Consider the following 22,381-nt stretch of genomic DNA (forward strand, 5'->3'; position numbering starts at 1 on the left):
ATGTCCTGGTTTTCTTTTTCCTAATGGCTTGTATTTATATTTAATTATTAAATATAATTTAATTAAATTTAATTAATATTTAATTAATATAATTAAATAATTATATTTAATAATGAAAATGTGGTACAGTTACAAAATAAATTACCTAGTATGAAGTAAGGCCTAAAGTTTCACTCAACATAATTACAAATGCTCAATGTGCCCTCCACCTGCTGCACAGACAACATCAAGCCTTTTTACAAACTACAGGGCGTTTCTTTTTGAAACACCCTATATATCACTGAGATATCATATATCTCTGTGGTCACTCTCCATTAGTTCCTCCTCACTCAAGTTTTTCACATATGACATGTTCTGCTCAGTATGAAATAATGAAATGTTTATTACCCATATTCCAACTGTATCTTCTAATTATTTTCATATGTAAGGAAAGCTTTTCCTTTAACATTATGATTCCAACTTAAGTTACAATTATAGCAGATGAAATTTTTAACCCCAAGTTAAAACTCTTTCAGAGAATTTGTCACATGCATGTTGTTATTTCAACATCATTTTGAAAGCCACAATTTGTTTTCTTTTTTCCAGACAAATTGTGGCTTTGCCACAGCCACCAGAATGGGGCCCAGATATCTAAAGTGAACTGTGAAGAGAATATAATGTACTGTTTTAAGATAGAGGTAAGTGTTTAGGAGTAGCATTCTTAATTGAGAAATTTACATTTTGTGGAATTTTGTGGAATTATCATGATTAATAGCATGATTACAAAAATGTTTCTTTATAGCTTGAATCGCGAGTGATGTGCATGCATGCACTGGATGATGACACCATGATCCTTGGCACACTGTCCCATTTTGTGCATGCCTTCAGTACAAAATCAAGGTGAGTTTTTTTAAAAAAACTTTCATTTAATGCACAAAATGCCTTAGAAAATACATTGTAATACTATTATTGCAGCTGAATATTTTTTAAATGTCTTATTTTTTAAGTAAATTTTCAATTTTGTTTGGAATGCTTTTTTCTAGGAAACTCATGTGGGAAACTCGACTAAATGATTCTGTTCTCTCATTATGTTCTCATGAAGAAGATGGACTGAAATTGGTATATGCAGGACTTGCAGATGGAACAATTGCAGTTATTGAGGTTAGCATTTTTCCAATTGAGAAACAGCATATGTAAGGATGCCTAAGATAGCAACAGACATAATGGAACAAAAATAATCAAAATATTTGATTTTTCTAACCTCCTAATTATTTCATTGTTCAAAATTCTCTTCATTATAAATAAAATCCTTCAATTAAACTTGTTGCATAATAACAAGCAAAGATGAAATCACTCCGATGAAATTAAACAAATGACTTTTCTCGTTAATGTATTTTGCATTTTGGGAATGGGTCTGATTTCTTTTATTCAATCTTAATTTATAAGCATCTGATTCTTATGATAAAAAGGCAAAGATATTTGAAAGATTTTTCATCATTTTGCTTTTGCAGATAACTTAGATTTTCAGTGTTTTATTTGAATGATGTTCGGTATAGGTCACGATCATCATCAAATTCTTGACATACTTACTCTCTCAGGGATGTACAGGACATTATCATAGTACTACAAGAAGCATTACATCATTACTAACTTCATATCAACAATTTTCCTCCAAATTAATCTCTTATCTATCAAGACTCCAATATATTTCTGTTTTAAATTAAGGGGATAAAAATCCCTTATTATTTTACAGCCGGTATGTGAAACTCTGAGATCGAAAACTACGATCTAAGAGTTTCCCCTGAGATTTTTATCCCCTTAATTTAATTAACTTCGCCAGAAAAAATAGCCATTTGGCTTTTTATATTTGTTTTCTAAGGTACTTTTTACTGTATCAATTCACCTGGATCTGGTCTTTCTGTGGGTCTTTTTTCATGTCAGCATAGCAAAGAACAATTGTTTTACAAATCCCATTTTGTTTAAGTGTCCACACCAGCTGAGATTAGTTCTAAAACATTACTGAATACTGACAATGTCAAGTTCTTTCCTAATATCCTCATTTTTAATATGATACTGCCATTGATGCCATCTGTTCATTTTCCTAATCTTCCTCAGAACCTTCATATCTGCGGTCTCCAGTCTTTGGTCGAGTGTTTTGTTTCTAACCCAGCTTTCCAATCCATAAGTTAAAACTGGTATGAACAGTGGCTTGTATATAGCTAATTTAGTGTTTTCACTAATTTCTCTCTTATTCCATATAAATTTATTCAGTTGACTTCCTACCATACCAGCTTTGCTAATTTTAGTGTCTATTTCCATATTTAATTTGCCATCTTCACTGAAAATTGTGCCTAGCTAGCTGAAATATTGCACTTCTTCAGTAGGTTTCTAATCAGAATTCATTTGATATTTTCATGTATTTGTCTTTTTATTGCTGATTTTGATACCAAATTTATTACTACAGTTATTCAATTTAATCAGGGAATCTTGCAGACTTGTACTGGATTTATTTAAAAGTATAACATCATCTGCATAAAGTAAAGAGCTCCAATTTTGATATCAAGTTTAATATTGCTTTTCTTCATAATATGATCCAATATAGATAATGAATAACATAAGGGATAATGTACATCCTTGTCTGACAACAGATTTAACATTAAACCATCTTCCTGTACTTCCTTCAATTCTAATTGCTGACTTACAACTCAAAGACTAAGTATTGTTTAATATGATGCCCCATCGACACCATATATATAACTGTAGCGTTTTGAATATATTTATTGAGGTTAATTCCTTTTCACCTTATTATGTGCCTTTTCCAGATCCATAAAACTTAGATACAGATCTTTGTTATATTCCCATGATTTTTCATTTATTTATCTTAAAATGAAAATCTGATCCTGACATTTGGCCTGAACCCAGCCTGTTCTTCAGCAAGCTTCCCTTCCACAATCCTTCTCAGTTGTTTCTCAAGTATACTTCCATAAATCTTAGCAGGACTCAGTAGGGAAATACTTCTGTAATTCTCACATGCAGTTTATAGAAGATGACTGGTAAAACAAAATATATCAGAAAAATGGATTACCCCTGAAACTGAAAAATATATAGATGAAAGAAATAAGGAAACTCTACCGCTTAAACAGAATGAAATAAATAAAGATAAACTAGACATTTTAAATAACAATGTCAATGAACTAATGATCAGTGACAAAGAAAATCAAATAAATAAATACTGCAAGGAACTTGAAAATTATAATAAAACTGGGGATACTAGAAACACTTTTCAAATGATAATTTATATCTGAGACAGTGTAGACAGCTATTAGTAAATTCAAACTTGATGAAAGAATGGAGAAACTACTTTCAAGAATTACTGAATGTTGATAATCCCCAACATTCAAGTCAGCTAACAGACCTGTATCTAACCACCGCTCTATCAATAAATTGTGAAGACTTCACTGAAAATGAACTAAAAATAGCAATAGCTCAAACCAAAGCAAGAAAGTCCCCAGGGATTGATGGAATCGGAGCAGAAGCTTTCAAAAATGCTGGGTATAATACATATTCCAATCTCCTTGCCATAATGAATCAAGCTTTCAACACTGGAATAATACCTCAACAATGAAAACAAGGCCTTATTGTCCCTATACCCAAAAAGGGCAGTCTTAATAGAATAAATAACTACATCCACTCTCCAGGGTTCGAATTCCACTGTGGGCATGGATGTCTGTTTGTAAAAATACTAGTGGTAGTTGGCGGTAGATGGCGTTGGTGTAGATGATGAAGGTAGTTGCGGCTGGTGGAGCGGTGAAGACAGAGAGTTGTAGAGTAGGTACCCTCTCTCTCTTGATGAGCCTTTGTAACACCACTTTTAAGAAAAAACCAAGCTGGATTTCTAAAACAATGATGTACAGTAGAATAGATACATTGCATCAGAAGAATCATAGAAGGTTTACATGATAAAAACTTACCACTCATTTTAACCTTTATAGACTTCAAAAAAGCCTTTGACTCCATTAACAGAGAAGCAATGTTTAAAATACTCATAATGTAATCTTATAAAGATTACAATGCTACAGTAATCTTTTAAACAAAAACATCTGAATCCTTTCCAGTGACAACAGGAGTCCTGCAAGGTGATTTACTAGCACCTTATTTGTTTTTAGTATGCTTGGACTACATCTTCCAGACCATCAGCACAGAAGATCTTGGTTTTAACATTAGAACATCCACCCACACCATGCAAATAACTGATCTTAGCTTTGCTGACGATGTTGTACTTATTGATACAGAACCAACAAATGCACAAAAAATCTCAGTCTACTAGAGGCACAGACTAAACTTATTGGTCTGCAGATCAACATCCAAAAGTCCAAAGTATTCTCAGTAGGTTGTGAAAACTTTATACTTCATATCAACAATAAACCCTTAGAAAGAGTAAAGGACTTTCAATACCTTCTATCGTACATCAGCAATACAGAAAATTATATTAGAAAACATAAAAGCTGGCTCTAGTCTTCCATAACAAACTCCACCCCATCTGAAAATCATCATTAATATCATTAAAGACAAAATTAAGACCATGCAACCAGTAGCATCCTCTTGTATGGTTCTCAAACCTGGACAATAAGCACCAACTCCTTTGGAACTACATGTCTCAGACTGACCCTTGGATACACTTGGATGGACCATGGCACTAACTCTACTGTGCTAAATCTGGCTAAGCAAGTACTACTTGTCAATGTAGTCAAAAAACTACAACTTAGAAGGCTTAGGCATTGACTCAGATATCCTGAAGTCTCACCTTTTTGGAATCCCTCATCTTGTACAAACCAGAAGATAGCAATCACAGTAGAGGAAGACCATGTAAACGATTTTGGCAGTACATATGTGAAACCATCAGTAGGCTGAACTGTAAAACTCCATCTGACATCTACCAGTTAGCTCAAGATAGAGAGAGAGACTTGGAAGACCATAATTTGCAATATTTAGTTTTTAATATAAATCTCTTTTCCCTTTTCACATTGTATCATATTGTGAATAAACTGTGTATGTATGTATGTACAACTTGAGCATTTCTAATGGAATATCATCTACTCCAGCTGCTTTGCTACCCTTCAGGATTTTGATAGCTTTTTCTATTTCAAGTATTGAGATGTATTCCTGATTGCATGCTTGTTGAGTGTTTTCTACTACCATGCTGTCACTGCTATATTTTCATTCAGCAATCTTTCAAAGTAATTACTTCATATATTTAGGATAACTTTATCTCCACTTCAGTTTTCATGTCACCTTTATCACCCCTGATTCCTTTTATTATTATTATTAACATCTGACCATCATGGAGTCATAGACTCATCGTGGGAGGTACATACTATCACACACAAAGCTCATCAAACTATGCCTTAAATTGATTCAGTGTTCTACATTCACAACACACTCAGGCAGTGTATTTCACTCACCGACCACTCTTCATGCAAAGAACCTTTTTCTCACTCCTCTGCTCACATCCTCTTTATACAATTTTCAGGGATGTATTCTTGTTCTATTCTCTCTCCCATTCTCTGAAAAATTTTTTCCATGTAAATCTGATAACCCTTGATTAACTTGTATGTCTTAATCATATCTCTCTTCTTCCTCCTATTTATGAGGTTTTGTAATTTACATTCTTTCAATCTGTATTCATACTTCACATTCCAAGTGAAAAATAAACTTTCAACACCTTTATGAATCCTCTCTGGAATCTTTCCAACATATCCTTGTCACCATGAAACCCAATGACCAAATATGTGCACAATAATCCATAACGAGGCCTTATACAAAGACCAACTATGTGCACAATAATTCATAATGAGGCCTTATACAATGGAATCATAACTTCTTTTTTTTTTTTGCACATTAGGGTCCTCTGCATCATTGCCATTATCCGATGTGATGACTTCCCAACTTGTGCAATATGGTCGCCGAATTTAAGGTCCTTGTTAACCACCCCTCTGTCTCCACTAAATTTTCCCCACCAAGTGTGTACTTTGTATCCCATTGTTGCTTACCAAATTTCAAAACCTTGCACTTTGCAACATTGAACTGACAGTTCCACTTACATGCCCATTTATACAATATATTCAAGTCAATATCATTAATATACAAACAGAACAACAATGGCCTCGATAGAGATCCCTGCAGCACACCACCAGTGATTCTCCTCCTTCAAGACACTGCACTCCCGTATACAACTTTCTGATACCAATGTGGCAGCCAGTCACTGATTCACCTCACGTCTGTTATCCAGTCCCATGTCCAATTTCTTTCAGTTTATTTAACAGCTTATCATGTTGCAATCTATCAAAAGCTTTTGCAAAATCTAAATATGCCACTGTATATGTATATCCATTGTCCAAGACATTTGTCACCTTGTTCTAGTACATACGTAAGTGAAACATCTCCCTTTAACAAACCTATGCTGACAACCACAGAGAATACTGCTGCTATTCTGTATCCTAGTTCTCAGCAATCTCTTTCTCCAGTACCTTATCCACAACTTCAGATAGATAGACTTTATGCAGTGGTACAATTTTACCTTCTTTCCTCTTTTGGAACCTGTACTGTTGTAAGACTTATTAAACCGGCATGTCAATGCTACTGCCAATTCCCTGGAACATTTCGTTAAGACATATGGTGATATGTCATCAAGCTTATTTATTCCCTCATATGTCTCCTGCTTGCTCACAATTAAGCTATTCAATGCTGCTGCCTCTGTGCCTCTACACTTGTGCTTCTCATGATTACACCCTGATGAGGATGTAACACCGTTATAAATTGTTCACTGAATACCTCAATGATGTCTTCTGCAGCAGTTACCAGTCTGCCATTTTCATTCATTGACCTCATGTTATTCTTATCGTAATCATTTTCCCTTCTATTTGCTACATATCTGAGAAATTCTTTAGGTTTTTCTTGGCCTGATTTGCTAATTTCTATTCATACTGTAGTTTTGCTGTTCTTACCAAGACCTTCCTAGCCTGCTCTTTATACTCCTCATGCAATTGATTACTACCATTCTTCATCTTGTGTTGCCTCCACAGTATCCTCTTCTTCCAAATTCATTCTTAATCCCTTTATTCATCCATTTGATACCTACTTTATTCAATCTTTTGACCTTCGGAATACATTCACTCATCGATGTTGTTAATTTTTTTGTTCAGTTACCGTGCAGCATTTATCTCCCTCTCCCTTAACACCTCATTTCATGCTGTAGCTTCAAGCTGTCTCCTAAGCTTTTCATAATCACCATCTGTTTAATTCCACATATATTCTGTCCTCCCAGAAGTCTTTGTATGGTTAGTCACAATCCAGGTGATCACTCTCATCAGCTGGAGGGAAGTGTGAAACCCCACTCACAATCACATCCATTAATGAAATGATCAGATCTAAAACTCTTGCTTTTTGTGTGCCCTCCTTCACATATTGTTTGAGATAGTTGTTTCTCAAGAAATTCATTCTCCTTATTCCCAAATGCTATCTCTGTGGATCTATATTGCCATAATTAAAATCACCAATAATAATCACCCTTCCTTTGTTCATTAACCATTAATCAAGTTGGTTATACATTTCTTCATCATCACCCTCCACATTCCTTGGCCAACTAACTATCTTTTCCTGTCAACCTCCACCTCACACCATAGTAACTCAAAACCATTGCCACTATTTGCATCCATCTCATATGTCCACTTTGTATGGACATAATTTGCCTTCTATCATCAACACTCCCCTCCCCTTCTTTGTCCTTTCTATCCTAATGGAAAATTTAACTTCAGGCAGATAACAAAGATGGTTTCAGGACTGTACAATGTTAGTTATGAGGATCGGCTGAGGGAATGTGTACTGCAGAGTTTGGTGAATAGAAGAAGGGGAGGTGATATGATTGAGACTTTTAAACTGTTGAGAGGTGGTTACAGGGTTGACACTGGGGAGTTCTTTTGCTTGGTTGAACAGCGGGAAGGAGTGATGACAATGGACCATCCCTGGAAGTTACGAAATGAAACTGTGAGCAAGAGGGTGAGGAGTGGTTTCTTTGCATGGAGGGTGGTTGAACCATGGAATGCATTGCCTGATAGAGTGGTGAGAGCAAGAACGGTCAATGAGTTTAAGGATTGGTGATAGACTTTGTGTTTCCTAGGAGGGACCTCCCACGATGAGTCCTTTGATTCCATGGAGGTCTAAATAATAATAATAATAATTACCAGTTTGCCATATTTTGTTAAGATTCAAAGTTGATTAATCCAGTCCCATTGTCATTGGACTCAGCATGCAGGCTGCATTTTCCAATAGTTGGCATGTATTCTCTTTACTTGTCTTGGCATTCTAATTATCTAATAACTTTAGTATCTCTCTTGTGGCACTCTCCATAGATCATATTAAAATCATTGTAGGATTTTTTCAACTTCCAATATCATTATTTTCTTCAACTGGAGTAGTAATGCTTTAATTGAAAAATTGTGTCCCCTAATTGTTGCTAATTGACACATGCTGTGTAATTTTGCTTTAAATTCCATGATAAGATGTTTTATCCTAATGTATCTGTGTGTACACATACAAATAGATAACAGATGTGTAAGTATTAATTTTATAACTGCACCATTTACAGCACTTCCAAGGCCGAGTACCAAAACCTGAAACCTTTTACATTCTTATTGGTTCCTGTCCAGTAACATCACTTTTGCTAGTGGATAGAAGATTATGGTGTGGCTGTGGAAACAGAATAACTATTCTTAGTGCTCGGTAAGTATGTGTTGTTTTGTGTTGTGTTGTAAGTATAGGTTTTAAAGAAAATAGATTTTTTTTATGCCCATCTCATCCATAAAAAGTTGTAAATCTGTAGTACATTAATATCAGTACTGCAGGTGATATAAGGATTAGATAATATGGAACCTGGCTCTTAAGAACAAAAACATGAACAGTTTTCAAACTATTTCAGACCTCAAATAAGTGGAAGAGTGGTTTAGTATTCAGTCCCTAGATTCATCTACTACCTAAAAACAAACATCATGCCCTAGATTGGATTATGGTGGCCAAACCACAACATAATGTTCATTTTTAATTTTTTTAACATTTTTAATTCTGATAGCAGCTGCATGGTACATTTTGTTCAGAATTATTTTATGTCACATTTATTATTATTTTCATTATTATTAACATCAGATGCCCAAGACATCAAAAGACTTGTTGCAGGAGGTCCACATTTTCATGCAAAAAGATCACCAAGCTGTGCCATAAATCAGTTCACGGTTTCTGCACTTATCACACTCTCAGGGAATGCATTCCACCCACCAACCACTCCCCATGCAAAGAACCTTCTCCTCACTCTCTTGCTCACTCTCCTTATACAGCTTCCAAGATGACCTCTTCTTCTACCTTTGTATCCCTCTACTCGATGAAAAATCTCCTCCACATTAATCTGGTAACACCTCCTCATCAACTTGTACATCTCAGTTATATCCACTCTCCTCCTCCTTCTTCTGTTCACAAATCTTCTCTGGACTCTCTAAGATATTCTTATCCTCTTGAAAACTAGGCACCAAATCTGTACAGTAGTCCAATTGCAACCTGATCAAGATCTTATGCAAGGGAACCGTAACCTCTTTACTTCTACATGTCAAGATCCTTCTCATCATTGCTATAATCCGTTGTGATGTTCTTATGGTTTTAGTAATGTGACCCTTAAACTTCAAGTCTCTGTCCACCATCACTCCAGATCTCGTCTCTTCTGCCGCCTTCTCCCCATTAATTGTATACTCTGCATCAAATCTTGTCTACCAGATTTTAAGACCTTACACAATGCAACATTAAACTGAGAGCTCCAGTTACACAATCTGTTGAGATTCTTCTGTAAGGCCACAACACATACCAATTCATTCTATTTGAAAAAAAATTTAAAAATCATATCTCACTAAAATATATTGCTCCCCTAAAAGAACCCGAAAAAACTAAATAATCAACTACTCAAAATCTGAACCCCAAAAGCATTCCTAACATAAATAAAAAAGACCCATCATTTTCTCTCCACCCAGCACCACTATTGATAAAGAAAAATCCATTAACCATCACAACATAGACCCACCCATAATTCTAAATCCTGTCAAAACTAAAATTCCAAAATTTATTTTATTTATTTCACTATAATTTTCTAAAGATAAAAACCCAACTCTCTTTCACATCAAATAATATGACAATCGAAAGGAATAACATAACAGTTAAGACAAATCTTAATATAATTACAAAAAAAAATTTATATCCTCATTCTCCCCCTATTAATATCTCCAAAATCAAATCTTTCGAGTAATATCCAGCCAAAAATGGAAATCTTCTCATTGCTAAATTAGCAATATTTATCCCCACACTAATCACTGGAGTTACTGTTACCATTCTTCCCATTAAACGTAAGTCCTGATATCTATTAGTCCATGAATAACCACACCAACACATAAAAATAATATAGCTTTAAATAAGGCATGTATTAACATATGATAGTAGCCAAGCTGAACCAAACCACAACATAATGATACTATTATAATTCTAATTTGACTAAGTGTTGATAGTGCTACTACTTTTTTCAAGTCTATTTCAAAGCATGCAGCAATTCTTGATATCATCAACGTTCCTAATCTTGAGCACAATAAAAAATCTGAAAAATAACTTATATGAAAAATTACATTAAACCGAATTAATAAAAACACTCCAGTAGTAACCAAAGTTGATGAATGAACCAAAGCTGAAACAGGAGTTGGAGCAGCTATTGCAGCTATGAAGAAAATAGAATCTGAGCTCTTTCAGTAATAGCCGTTAACATCAAAATGCTAGTGAAATATGTAGGTAATAATCATCATCATCATCATAAAATTCCTGCCATGTACCCTCAAGGGGTGTACAGGATATGATACTACTAAATGAAAAAAATTACATCATTACTAACTTCCTATCTACAATTATACTCCAAATCAGTCTGTTACTTATCAAGACTCCAACATTATCAGATCTTATATTTCTATTGTCTAATGCACTTTGTACCATATCAATCCACCTATATCTAGGTCTTCCTCTGGATCGTTTTGCTGCCAACCTGGCAGACAACACTTGTTTTGCTAATCTTTCTTCGCCCATTCTGTTTAAGTGACCATATACCACCTGAGATTAGCTCTGCTAACGCATTCCAGGATGCTGACAATGTCAAGTTCTTTCCTAATATCCTCGTTTTTAATATGATATTGCCAGTGATGCCATCTGTTCACACCTATAATCTTTCTCAGGACTCTCACATATGCGGTCTCTAGTCTTTAGTCAAATGTTTTACTTCTGACCCAGCTCTCAGATCCATAAATTAAAACTGGTTTGAATTGACACTGTCTTGTATACAGCTAATTTAGTGTTCTGACTAATTTCTCTCTTATTCCATATGAATTTATTCAATTGACATTCCACCATACCAGCTTTGCTGATTTTGTTGTCTATTTCTATATTTAATTTACCATCTTCACTAAAAATCGTGCCTAAGTAGCTGAAATGTTTTACTTGTTCCACAGGTTCTCCATTCACAACCCAGTTGAAATTTTCAATGATTCTGCCTATTTTCATTGTCTTTGTCTTTTTATTGCTGACCTTCATACCATATCTATTACAACAGTTATTCAATTTAGTCAAGGAATCTTGCAGACTTGTAGCAGATTTATTTAGAAGTATAACATCATCTGCATAAAGCAAAGAGCTGACATTAACATCTCCAACTTTGATATCATATTTAATATACCACTTTCCTTCATGATGTGATCCATATGGATAATGAATAACAGAGGAGATAATGTACATTCTTCTCTCACACCAGATTTAACATTAAACCACCTTCCTGTACTTCCTTCAATTCTAACTGCTGACTTAAAACTCAAATAAAGACTGAGTATTGCTTGATATAATGCCCCACTGACACCATATAACTGTAGAGTATTGAATAGCTTCTCTCTTGGCACCTTGTCATATGCCTTTCCAAATTGACAAAACTTAAATACAGATCTTTGTTATATTTCCATGCTTTCTCGACTATTTGTTGTAAAGTGAAGATCTGATCCTGACAGCCTCTATTTGGCTTGAATCCAGCTTGTTCTTCACTCAGCTTTTCTTCCACAATTCTTCTCAATCGTTTCTCAGGTATACTTGCATAGATCTTGCAGGAACACTCAGTAGGGAAATAACTCTGTAATTCTCACATTCAGTTTTATTTTACCATTTTTATATATGGGTACTATGAGAGCTCTACTCCAATCATCGGGAATTCGTCCCTCTGTCCAGGCTTTCTGAACTATACAGTGCAGCCACTGTAAGACTTTTATACCACCATACATCAGCATTTCTGGTCGAATATCATCTACTCCTGCTGCCTTTCCACATTTTAAGCCTTTGATGGTTTTTTCTACTTCAAGTATGGATATGTATTCCTGACTGTATGCCTGTTGAGTGTTTTTTACCACTCCGTTATCACTGCTTCTTTCATTTAGCAATTTTTCGAAGTAATTACTCCTTACTTCAAGGATATCTTTTTCTCCCATTTTCATGTCACCTTTATCATCTCTAACTCCTTTTACAGCACTCTTTCCTCCATTCCTAAGCTTCTACAACAACCTCCAGAATATTTTGCCACCTTCTTGATATTTATTTCCTATATTCTTGCCAAAGTCCTCCCATGACTTTTGTTTAGCTAGTTTTACACAGTGTTTAGCATTCTTGCATTTGTCTCTGTATTCTCTAAGAGCACAAGCCAGGAACTTTTGATATGCTTTCTTCTTTTCCTTCACTGCCTCTTTAACTTCTTGTGTCCACCACGGAGTTCTAATTTTTCTATCCTTGCAGACAACTTCACCACATGCCTCTCTGGCTGAATCAATCAGGGTTTTCTTCAAGGCTTGCCACTGAATCTCCAAGGTTTGATTCCTTTTCTCAAATTCTTTAATTTTTTCTTTAATAATATTTGTGTATTTTAGTCTACAGTTCACATCTGAGAGCTGCTTAACTTTTATTCACTTTAAAACTTTCTTACATGTTATTCTTTTCAATATGAAATTCGATTTTATCCTGCTCAAGACTAAATAGTGATCACTTCCAATTTCAAATCCTCTGTACACTCTGGTGTCCTGCACTAGAGAGAAAACATCACTATCAACAATAACATAGTCAATGAGACTTTTCTTATTCCTTGCCTCTTCTCTCCATGTGAATTTGTGCACATTTTTATGTTGGAACATGGTGGTAGTAATAACCAGTCCATGTCCTGAGCCGAAATCCAACAGATATTTGCCATTATTATTAGATTTGTTCTTTTCTCCAAATTTTCCCAAAATATTTTTGTATGTCTCACAATCATTTCCTACTCTGCTATTTAGATTCCCAACAAGGACCAACCTTTCCTTTTTCATTGTGTCAGTTGCCTTTTCTAAAGCCTCAAAAAATTCCTCCACTTCTACCTTAGTAGAACCTTCTGTGGGATCATAGGCACAAATAAGTCTCATTGTTCAGTTCTCCATATGTAGGTAATCTCCCATCCCAAATCCCCAAAACTATAAAATCCCCTAGATTTATTAAACAAATAATAGCTATTAATATTCCAATATCCCCTAACGATTTCTCAAAATTGTAATCACTCCTGAATTCAATGAATGATTATTTTGGTAATAAATAACTAAACAAAAGGAAACTAAGCCTAATCCATCTCACCCTAATATCATAAAAACCAAATTATAGCTTAAAACAAACAAAAGTATTATTAAGCAAATCAGTCATGAAGGTATGTTTTTTGAAAATATAATAGGGTGTTGAGCTACTAAAGACTCTCAGACAATAAAGATTATTAGAAGGGTAGCAATTAGTGAGATAATAGATCCAAGCAAGGAAATAATGTTTCAGTAAAGGAAATTGTCAGGGTAATCAGAGTAACGTCATGGTATTCCTCTATGACCTAAGAAATGTTGAGGGAAGAAAGTTATATTTTTCCCGATGAATATAATGAAAATTGAATTTTTAATCAGATTGGCTTTATAGTTACTCCAGTAAATAAAGGAAATCATTGAGTGATTCCACCTATAATAGCGAAAACAGCTCCCATCGATAAGACGTAATGGAAATTTGCTACAACATAAATGTGTCATGTAAGAAGATATCGATTGAAGAATTAGCTAAAATTACTCCTGTAAGTTCCCCAATTGTGAATAAGAAAATAAATCCTAATGCTCATAGTAAAGGAGGCTCATTGGATAAGGCTGAGCCATGAAGGGTAGCGAGTCATCTGAAAATTTTAATTCCTGTTGGGACTGCGATAATTATAGTTGCTGCTGTGAAGTAAGCTCATGTATCAACATCTATGCGAATAGCAAATATATGGTGGGTTCATACGACGAAACCCAGAAGTGCAATTATAAGTGTAAATTATCCCTAGGGATCTGAATGGTTCTTTTTTACCAGAATGATGACTAACAATCTGAGAAATTATCCCAAATCCAGGTAGAATTAGGATGTATACTTCAGGGTGACCAAAAAATCAGAAAAGGTGTTGGAATAAAATAGGATCACCTCCTCCTGCTGGGTCGAAAAAGGAGGTGTTTAAATTATGATCAGTTAAAAGTATAGTGAGAGTTCCTGCTAGAACTGGGAGTGATAGCAGAAGTAGAATTGCTGCAATTTTTACTGATCAAACAAATAATGGAATTCGTTCTATATTTATATCTTTTGGGCATATATTTAGGATGGTTGTGATGAAATTGATAGCTCCTAGAATTGAAGAAGCCCCTGCAAGGTGAAGTGAGAAGATGGTTAGATCTATTGAACCTCCTGGAGTCCTGATAAAGGAAGGTTTAAAGTTCATCCTGTTTTGACTCCACTTTCAACTATAACTAAAGTTAATAATAAAGTGAGTGAAGGCGGTAATAGTCTAAAGCTAAGATTATTTATTCGTGGGAATGCTATGTCTGGGGCTCTTAGTATTAATGGGACTAATCAATTTCTGAATCCCCCAATTATAATAGGCATGACTATGAAAAAGATTATAATGAATGCATGAGCTGTAATGATGACATTATAGATTTCGTCATCTCCGATTAAAGCACTTGGATGTCCTAATTCTGTTTGAATTAAGACACTTAAGGCACTTCCTAGTATAGCCGCTCATAACCCAAAAATTAAATAAAGAGTTTCGATATCCTTATGATTTGTAGAAAAGAGTCATCGCGGTTAAGATAACTTTGGGAAGTGCTAGATTGTAAATCTAGAAAAAGATTTATCTTCTTAATTTAACTAAAGTTTATTTTGAACATTAAATTGCAAATTTAAAAGAATAAGTTAATAAGACGTATATTTTTTTGCTTTGAAGGCAAATAGTTTGGATAACTTATAATCTTATATTAATATAAGAACCATTCATAAACCTAAACATGAAATGGAGGAAAGAATTGGGTGATGACAGAAAGATTTGTTTAGGGAGATTTTAGTTAGGTGAGTATTTTTTAGGAGTTGGATATATGATATACAACAGTAGATATATAGGTTGAGTAAACTAGATAGAATGAGGGGGGGGGGAGAGAATTATCAGAGTTTGAATTAGAGAGTCAATAATTAATCAATTTGGTAAAAATCCTAATAGTGGAGGCATTCCTCCTATTCTTAATAGAAGTAGAAAACTGGCAGTTTTTCTAAAATTGAAAAATCAAGTATTGAGATTTGGTTTAAATTTTTATTAAATGTAAATATTAGGGCACCTGAAGTAAAGGAATAAATAAATATATAGGCTCAGCATAATGAGGGGTTAAAGGAGAGGGAAATCAATATTCAGGATAGATGAGAAACTCTGGAATAGGCAAGGAGTATTTTGGAGGAGAAAACATTAAATATTAAAATTGAAGAGGCTGTGGCCGAGGTGATTGATATAAGAGTAAGGAAATTTAGGGAAATCGAGTGAGAAATAACTCTTAATGGTCTTATTTTTTGAACACTCATAAGTAAGAAGCAATTTAATCATGATAGAGTTGAAATCAAATGTGAAATGGGAATAACCCTAGTTTGGTTGCTATGGAGATAGTAATGAGTGTTGATGATATTGTTCTTAAAAGGTGTTGAGAATGTATTATTAGTGCTGAGATAATGAAAATAGCTGAAGCTACAGACTGGATGAGGAAATATTTTATAGTTCTTTCTGAAGCTTTAGAGTTATGATCGGAAAAAAGAAGTGCACAAAAGGCCAGAGTGTTAATTTCTAATCCTAATCATATTATAAATCAAGATCTACTAGAGACCACAATGAAGATTCTAGTTGTAAGGGTAAATATATATAGGATGGTTTTTGGGTGGATGTTAAAGAAAGATTGCTCTGTATTTGGGGTATGAACCTAACAGCTTGATGCTTATTCTTTATAATGGTGTGTGAGCACACTGATTTTTGATGTTGGAGGTTTATTTATGAGTGTAAGGAATTACTGTTTTCCATTGGTAATCTATCAAATTACTTAAATAATTATGCTTATTTTCATGTTTAAATAGGGTTTTTTTTTTTTTGAAGTATGTCCTTAGCCATCCCAAGCAAAATAGCCATTCACCTGGGTGTATTTTACCGAACATTTATACTGCCCTGCTCTTTGTAATTCGTGAGCCACTAATCTCCAACCGAGGTATAAAGAAAAAGAAAAAAAAAAGTGCTACGCACAATAATAATTTCTTTTGAGCTCCTCATCTGGCAATACATACCGTGCACATACTATAAATAGAATCGTAGAAAAGATTACAGCATAAGAAATTTTAAATAAATTGATGAACATAATGTCAAAGTTTCTTTAATAAATTACAATATTTGAGTTGAATAATTTTTAATAAGATTCATGCTTATAATGGAAGATTATATAAAATAATACATTTATTTAGTAACTACCATTGATTATGGTAGTTTTGTTCATTTGCTCAATACTTTTGTTTGTTTTAAGCTATAATTTGGTTTTTATGATATTAGGGTGAGATGGATTAGGCTTAGTTTCCTTTTGTTTAGTTATTACCAAAATAATCGTTCATTGAATTCGGGAGTGATTACAATTTTGAGAAATCATTTAGGGGATATTGGAATATTAATAGCTATTATTTGTTTAATAAATCTAGGGGATTTTATAGTTTTGGGGATTTGGGATGGGAGATTACCTACATTCACTAGCTTTTTGATGTTAGCAGCTATTACTAAAAGAGCTCAGATTCCATTTTCTTCATGGCTTCCTGCTGCAATAGCTGCTTCAACTCCTGTTTCAGCTTTGGTTCATTCATCAACTTTGGTTACTACTGGAGTGTTGTTATTAATTCGGTTTAACGTAATTTTTCTTATAAGTTATTTTTCAGATTTTTTATTGTGCTTAAGATTAGGAATGTTGATGATATCAAGAATTGCTGCATGCTTTGAAATAGACTTGAAAAAGTAGTAGCACTATCAACACTGAGTCAAATTAGAATTATAATAGTATCATTATTATTATTATTATTTGACACCTCCAGGGAGTCTAAGACTCATCAAGGGAGGACACCTACTCTACATCTCCACCACTCAAACTCATCCACAAACTGCCTCATCTACACCAATGCCATCTACTGTCCACCACTATTATTTTCACAGACAATCACAAACATCCATGTCCATGGAGGGATTCGAATCCGCAGCCTTTTGGCTGGAGAGCAACCAGGCCGGCTTATGTTGTGGTTCGGTTCAGCCTGGCTACTTTCATATGTTAATACATATCTTATTTAAAGCTATATTATTTTTATGTGTTGGTGTGGTTATTCATGAACTAATAGATAATCAGGACTTACGTTTAATGGGAAGAATGATAACAGTGACTCCAGTGGTTAGTGTGGGGATAAATATTGCTAATTTAGCACTGAGAAGATTTCCATTTTTGGCTGGATATTACTCGAAAGATTTAATTTTGGAGATATTAATAGGAGGAGAATGAGGATATATAATTTTTTTTGTAATTATATTAAGATTTGTCTTAACTGTATGTTATTCTTTTTGATTGTCATATTATTTGATGTGAAAGAGAGTTGGGTTTATATCTTTAGAAAATTATAGTGAAATAAATAAAATAAATTTTGGAATTTTAGTTTTGACACGATTTAGAGTTGTGGGTGGGTCTATGTTGTGATGGTTAATGGATTTTTCTTTATCAATAGTGGTGCTGGGCAAAGAGAAAATGATGGGTCTTTTTTTATTTATGTTAGGAATGCTTTTGGGGTTCGGATTTTGAGTAGTTGATTATTTAGTTTTTTTGGGTTCTTTTAGGGGAGCAATATATTTTAGTGAGATATGATTTTTAATTTTTTTTTCATATAGAATGAATTGATATGTGTTGGGGGCTGGAGATCTTTACAATCTAAATGATAAGTTTTGGGGAGAATTTTTTGGTGGAGAGAAAATTTATGAGAATTTAATTAAAATTAATCTTTTGGGGGTAAAAATAAATTCTGGAAAAATAATTAGATTTTACATTAGTGTAAGAGTAGGTCTAATTTTTATTGTTGTTATGTTTCTATATAGCTTATATATATAGCGAAGCTTTGAAAAAGCTTAGAAGTTAATAGGATATGCTTTAAGCTAGTAATAGTTCTAAGCCATTTAAAGAAATCCTTGACAGCGATTAACGAATGCCAATTGCAAATAGGCAAAAAGTGAAAACTGTTGATTTCATCCACGAAAAGGATGCATGGCGGCCCCCAGAGTTTCAAAGAAATTTAACATTTGTTAAGGAGAGAGTTAGCAGCTCTCTGAGAAATTTCTAGAAGAGGTAATTTATCTCAGGTTACCAGTAACAGTGGTTTATGCTCTAAATTTAATTAATTCATGTTAGTGAGCCCTGAAGTCATTCTCAGAGGAGGACCAATGATTAAAATGTCAATGAAAATTGAAAAAGTGATGAAGTAAGTTGAATTTAAGTTGATGGGAAGTGTAATAGGTATAATTAATGATAGTTCTCCATCAAAAATAAGGAAAAATCGTGATCTAAAAGGAGTTCGTGAGATAGATAATGGATCGAATCCGCATTCGTAAGGATTTTTTTTGTGTTGATGAGGATTAGGGTTTTGATAAGATATTTATGATTAGTGTGATGATAATGCTGATGGTGAAGAGAGTTAGTATAATATCTCTTAGGGATGCATTTTGATTGGAAATGAAACGTACATGTATACTATAAGAAAAATAGCCTCATCAATAGATTGTGGAGAAAAGGAATAATCACACTACATCTACGAAATGTCAATATCATGCAGCTGCTTCGAATCCAAAGTGATGGACAGGCGAAAAATGAAGTGAGATTAGTCGGAAGAAACACACCAACAGGAAAGTTGATCCAATAATTACATGAAGGCCGTGAAAACCTGTTGCAACAAAAAAGAGACTCTCAACCATAGGTTGAGTCAGCAATTGTAAATGGAGCTTGGGCGTATTCTCAGGCTTAAAGAAAAGTGAAATAAAATTCTAGTAAAATAGTGATTGTTTAGCTATTTTTAGCATTATTAAAATTATTATTTAGGATGCTGTGATGAGTTCAGGTAATTCTAACTCCTGATGCAAGTAAAATGGCAGTGTTGAGAAGTGGGATGTGAAATGGATTGAATGGTTGAATACCAGTAGGTGGTCATGTAGCTCCTACTTCGATGTTTGGTGATAAGCTAGTGTGAAAAAAGGCTCCAAAGAATGAAATAAAGAAAAAATCTCAGATAAAATAAATAAAATTATACCAATTTTTAGTCCTGAGATCACATATGATGTGTGTAATCCTTGGTATGAAGCTTCGCGTGTTACATCTCGTCATCATAGTGATGATGATAAGATTAAGATAAGTAAACCTATAATTATTAATATAGGGGTATAGTTGTGAAATCAGTCTACTAAACCTCCTATACTAGCTGTTAAAGGTCAGGGGCTTGCATTAACAATGTGATAGGGGTGAGAAATTTTTGTCATTAGTGAATTTCTGTTGAGTATAAGGTTAGGAGTATTGTGAATACATAGGCTGGATTAATGGAACTAATTCTAAAAATATAAGTGGGGCTGAGATAAGACTTAATGGGTTAAATGAGATTGAGATTAAGGTTATAATTTGGTGGCCTGCAATTATGTTGGCTGCTAGCCGGACTGATAGTGTAATTGGTCGGATTAAGTTACTAATTGTCTCAACTCATACTATAAAAGGGGATAGAATGGGCAGAGTTCCTATTGGGAGGAGGTGAATAAATATATGGTTAATATTGTTAATTCATCCGTGTAAAAGGAATGACATTCAGAATGGTGCTGCTAAAGTGAGTGTAATGGGAGAGGTGGGATGATGAAGTGAAAATATAGGGAAATAGGCCTATGAAGTTATAAGTTAGGATTAAAGAGAAAAGGCTAAATAGCACTATGGTAGTTCCTTTTTGTCGAAAGGAGATTAAAATTTGATTTAATTCTTTTAAGATTAGCATAGATATAATGAAGGGAATTTTCATTGTTGATGAAGACAATGTTCAAAAGGATAGGGGGGATAAATGGAATTAGTAAAGATACTCATATTAGATTTATGTTTATGAAAGAGGATGGGTCAAAAATACCAAAAAGATTTATCATGGTGAGTGGATTTCTGATGATTTGATTTGGGTTGAAGGGGTAATAAATGAGTATCATGATAATTGGGTAATTATAGTATAAAGAGCCATTAATGTTAAGGTATTTAAAATAATTCATCTTGATGGAGCTTTTTTGGGGATTATTGATTAAATTTTCAATGTGACATTCTGATGATTCTGAGCAAGCATTTTGTTCCATATGTACTATCTAGATAGTCACATTGCAATGCTAGATGTGACATTAACTGATAGAAGAATAGAAGTTGGAGAAATGGGATGCTTAAAATATTGCAGAACCTCAATATGAACACAATCATGGGATTAGATGTAATACATTGATATCAGTCAATGCATTACAAGAACGTGCAAGGGAATTATCAGCTCCTCTGACCATGCTGTTTAATTTGAGCCTCAGTACTGGGAAATTCTAATGGAGTGGAAAGAGGGAAAAATAGTCCCAGTGCATAAACGAGGCTCCAAGACAGAAATTACAAATTATAAGCCAATCACATCATCTCAGGAGTGATGGTTAAGGTATTGGAGAAATTGGTGAAAGACAGAATTCAGGACTGGGTGGATAGAAATATGATACTCTATAAGGGACCATGGTTTTGTGAAGGGTACGTCTTGTCTTAGTAATTTGCATTCTTTTTGTAATTAAGTGACAGTGGAATTGGATAAAGGAAATGGCTACTCAGTGATATTGTTAAACTTTGCAAAAGCATTTGACAACATTCCACGTAGAACTCTATTGCATAAATTGGAGCAAATAGGAATGGATATGGATCTGGTGATTTGGATTAGAGGGTGGCTGATAGTCATATATATCAAAGAGCGGTTTATAGAGGAGTCGTCCACCAAACTCGTCAATTCACATTCTGTCAACCTCTTTCCATAGCCAGCATTCCAGAGTCCTGATATTGTTTTAGTCACTCATCTCTGGATCCTCTCCAACATTTCTACATCACGTACTGTATTGTATATTCCATGCAATACAGTAAACTTATTTATGCATATTATATATAATTTTTAATAAAGTTGTCTTTTTTTTTTTTTTAATTTTGTGAGTAACAAGGAAGGCTTAGTAACAAGAAACTAATCCATAAAAGATTAGTACCATGTACTAACGTTTATGCAAGCAAGCTGGAAATTATATTCTAGAATTATTTAAATTAAGGGGATATTAAATCCCACATAGTTTTAAAACGGAATAAGAAACTCAAAGATTGGAATCAGAGAGTTTCTTCCCGAATATAGTAAACTATAAAGTATCGGCGACCACTGGCATGAGCAAATGCAAGTGACCCTAGCATGTAGTGCAATACCGGAAGACTCTCAGCAAAGTCGGTAAATTCTGATCGCTATTCTTAGGTATTTTCCATAATGTAAAAACACATTTCCTAGGAAATGTATGCTGTTATTACATTATGGTAGGGAGGTCACTACCCAGACCGGTTTCAGCCTTTTTTGAGGCTTCATCAGTGAGTAGCTAGACCTAATACCAAGTGTATAGCGAAAAGAACTTATATATACTCTGCGATACAAGTTTCCAAACAGGTGCAACCATTAAGTTACTTAAGTATAAAGAGCTAATAAGCTTTGTTTCGGCAATGAAAACATTATTTAAATTAAGGGGATATTAAATCCCACATAGTTTTAAAACCGAATAAGAAACTCAAAGATTGGAATCATAGAGTTTCTTGCCGAATATAGTAAACTATAAAGTATCGGCGACCACTGG

At 34.2% G+C, this 22,381-nt stretch overlaps 1 protein-coding gene across 4 annotated transcripts in view; it reads left to right on the forward strand.

Annotated features, from left to right (window-relative positions):
• Nucleotides 1–22,381, forward strand: part of LOC150103732 (uncharacterized) — a 408,898-nt gene that overhangs the window by 296,326 nt on the left and 90,191 nt on the right. For all 4 annotated transcript variants that reach the window (XM_090397132.1, XM_090397134.1, XM_090397136.1 and 1 more), the window contains exons 21-24: nucleotides 586–677; nucleotides 782–879; nucleotides 1,023–1,140; nucleotides 8,624–8,757. In XM_090397132.1, the coding sequence (XP_090253258.1) occupies nucleotides 586–677; nucleotides 782–879; nucleotides 1,023–1,140; nucleotides 8,624–8,757 (442 nt within the window). The remainder of the gene's footprint in view (nucleotides 1–585; nucleotides 678–781; nucleotides 880–1,022; nucleotides 1,141–8,623; nucleotides 8,758–22,381) is intronic.

The sequence above is a fragment of the Typopeltis vanoorti genome, chromosome 8, assembly GCF_054136105.1.
Source record: "Typopeltis vanoorti isolate ZY-2024b chromosome 8, IOZ_Tvanoo_1.0, whole genome shotgun sequence".
NCBI lineage: Eukaryota > Metazoa > Arthropoda > Arachnida > Uropygi > Thelyphonidae > Typopeltis > Typopeltis vanoorti.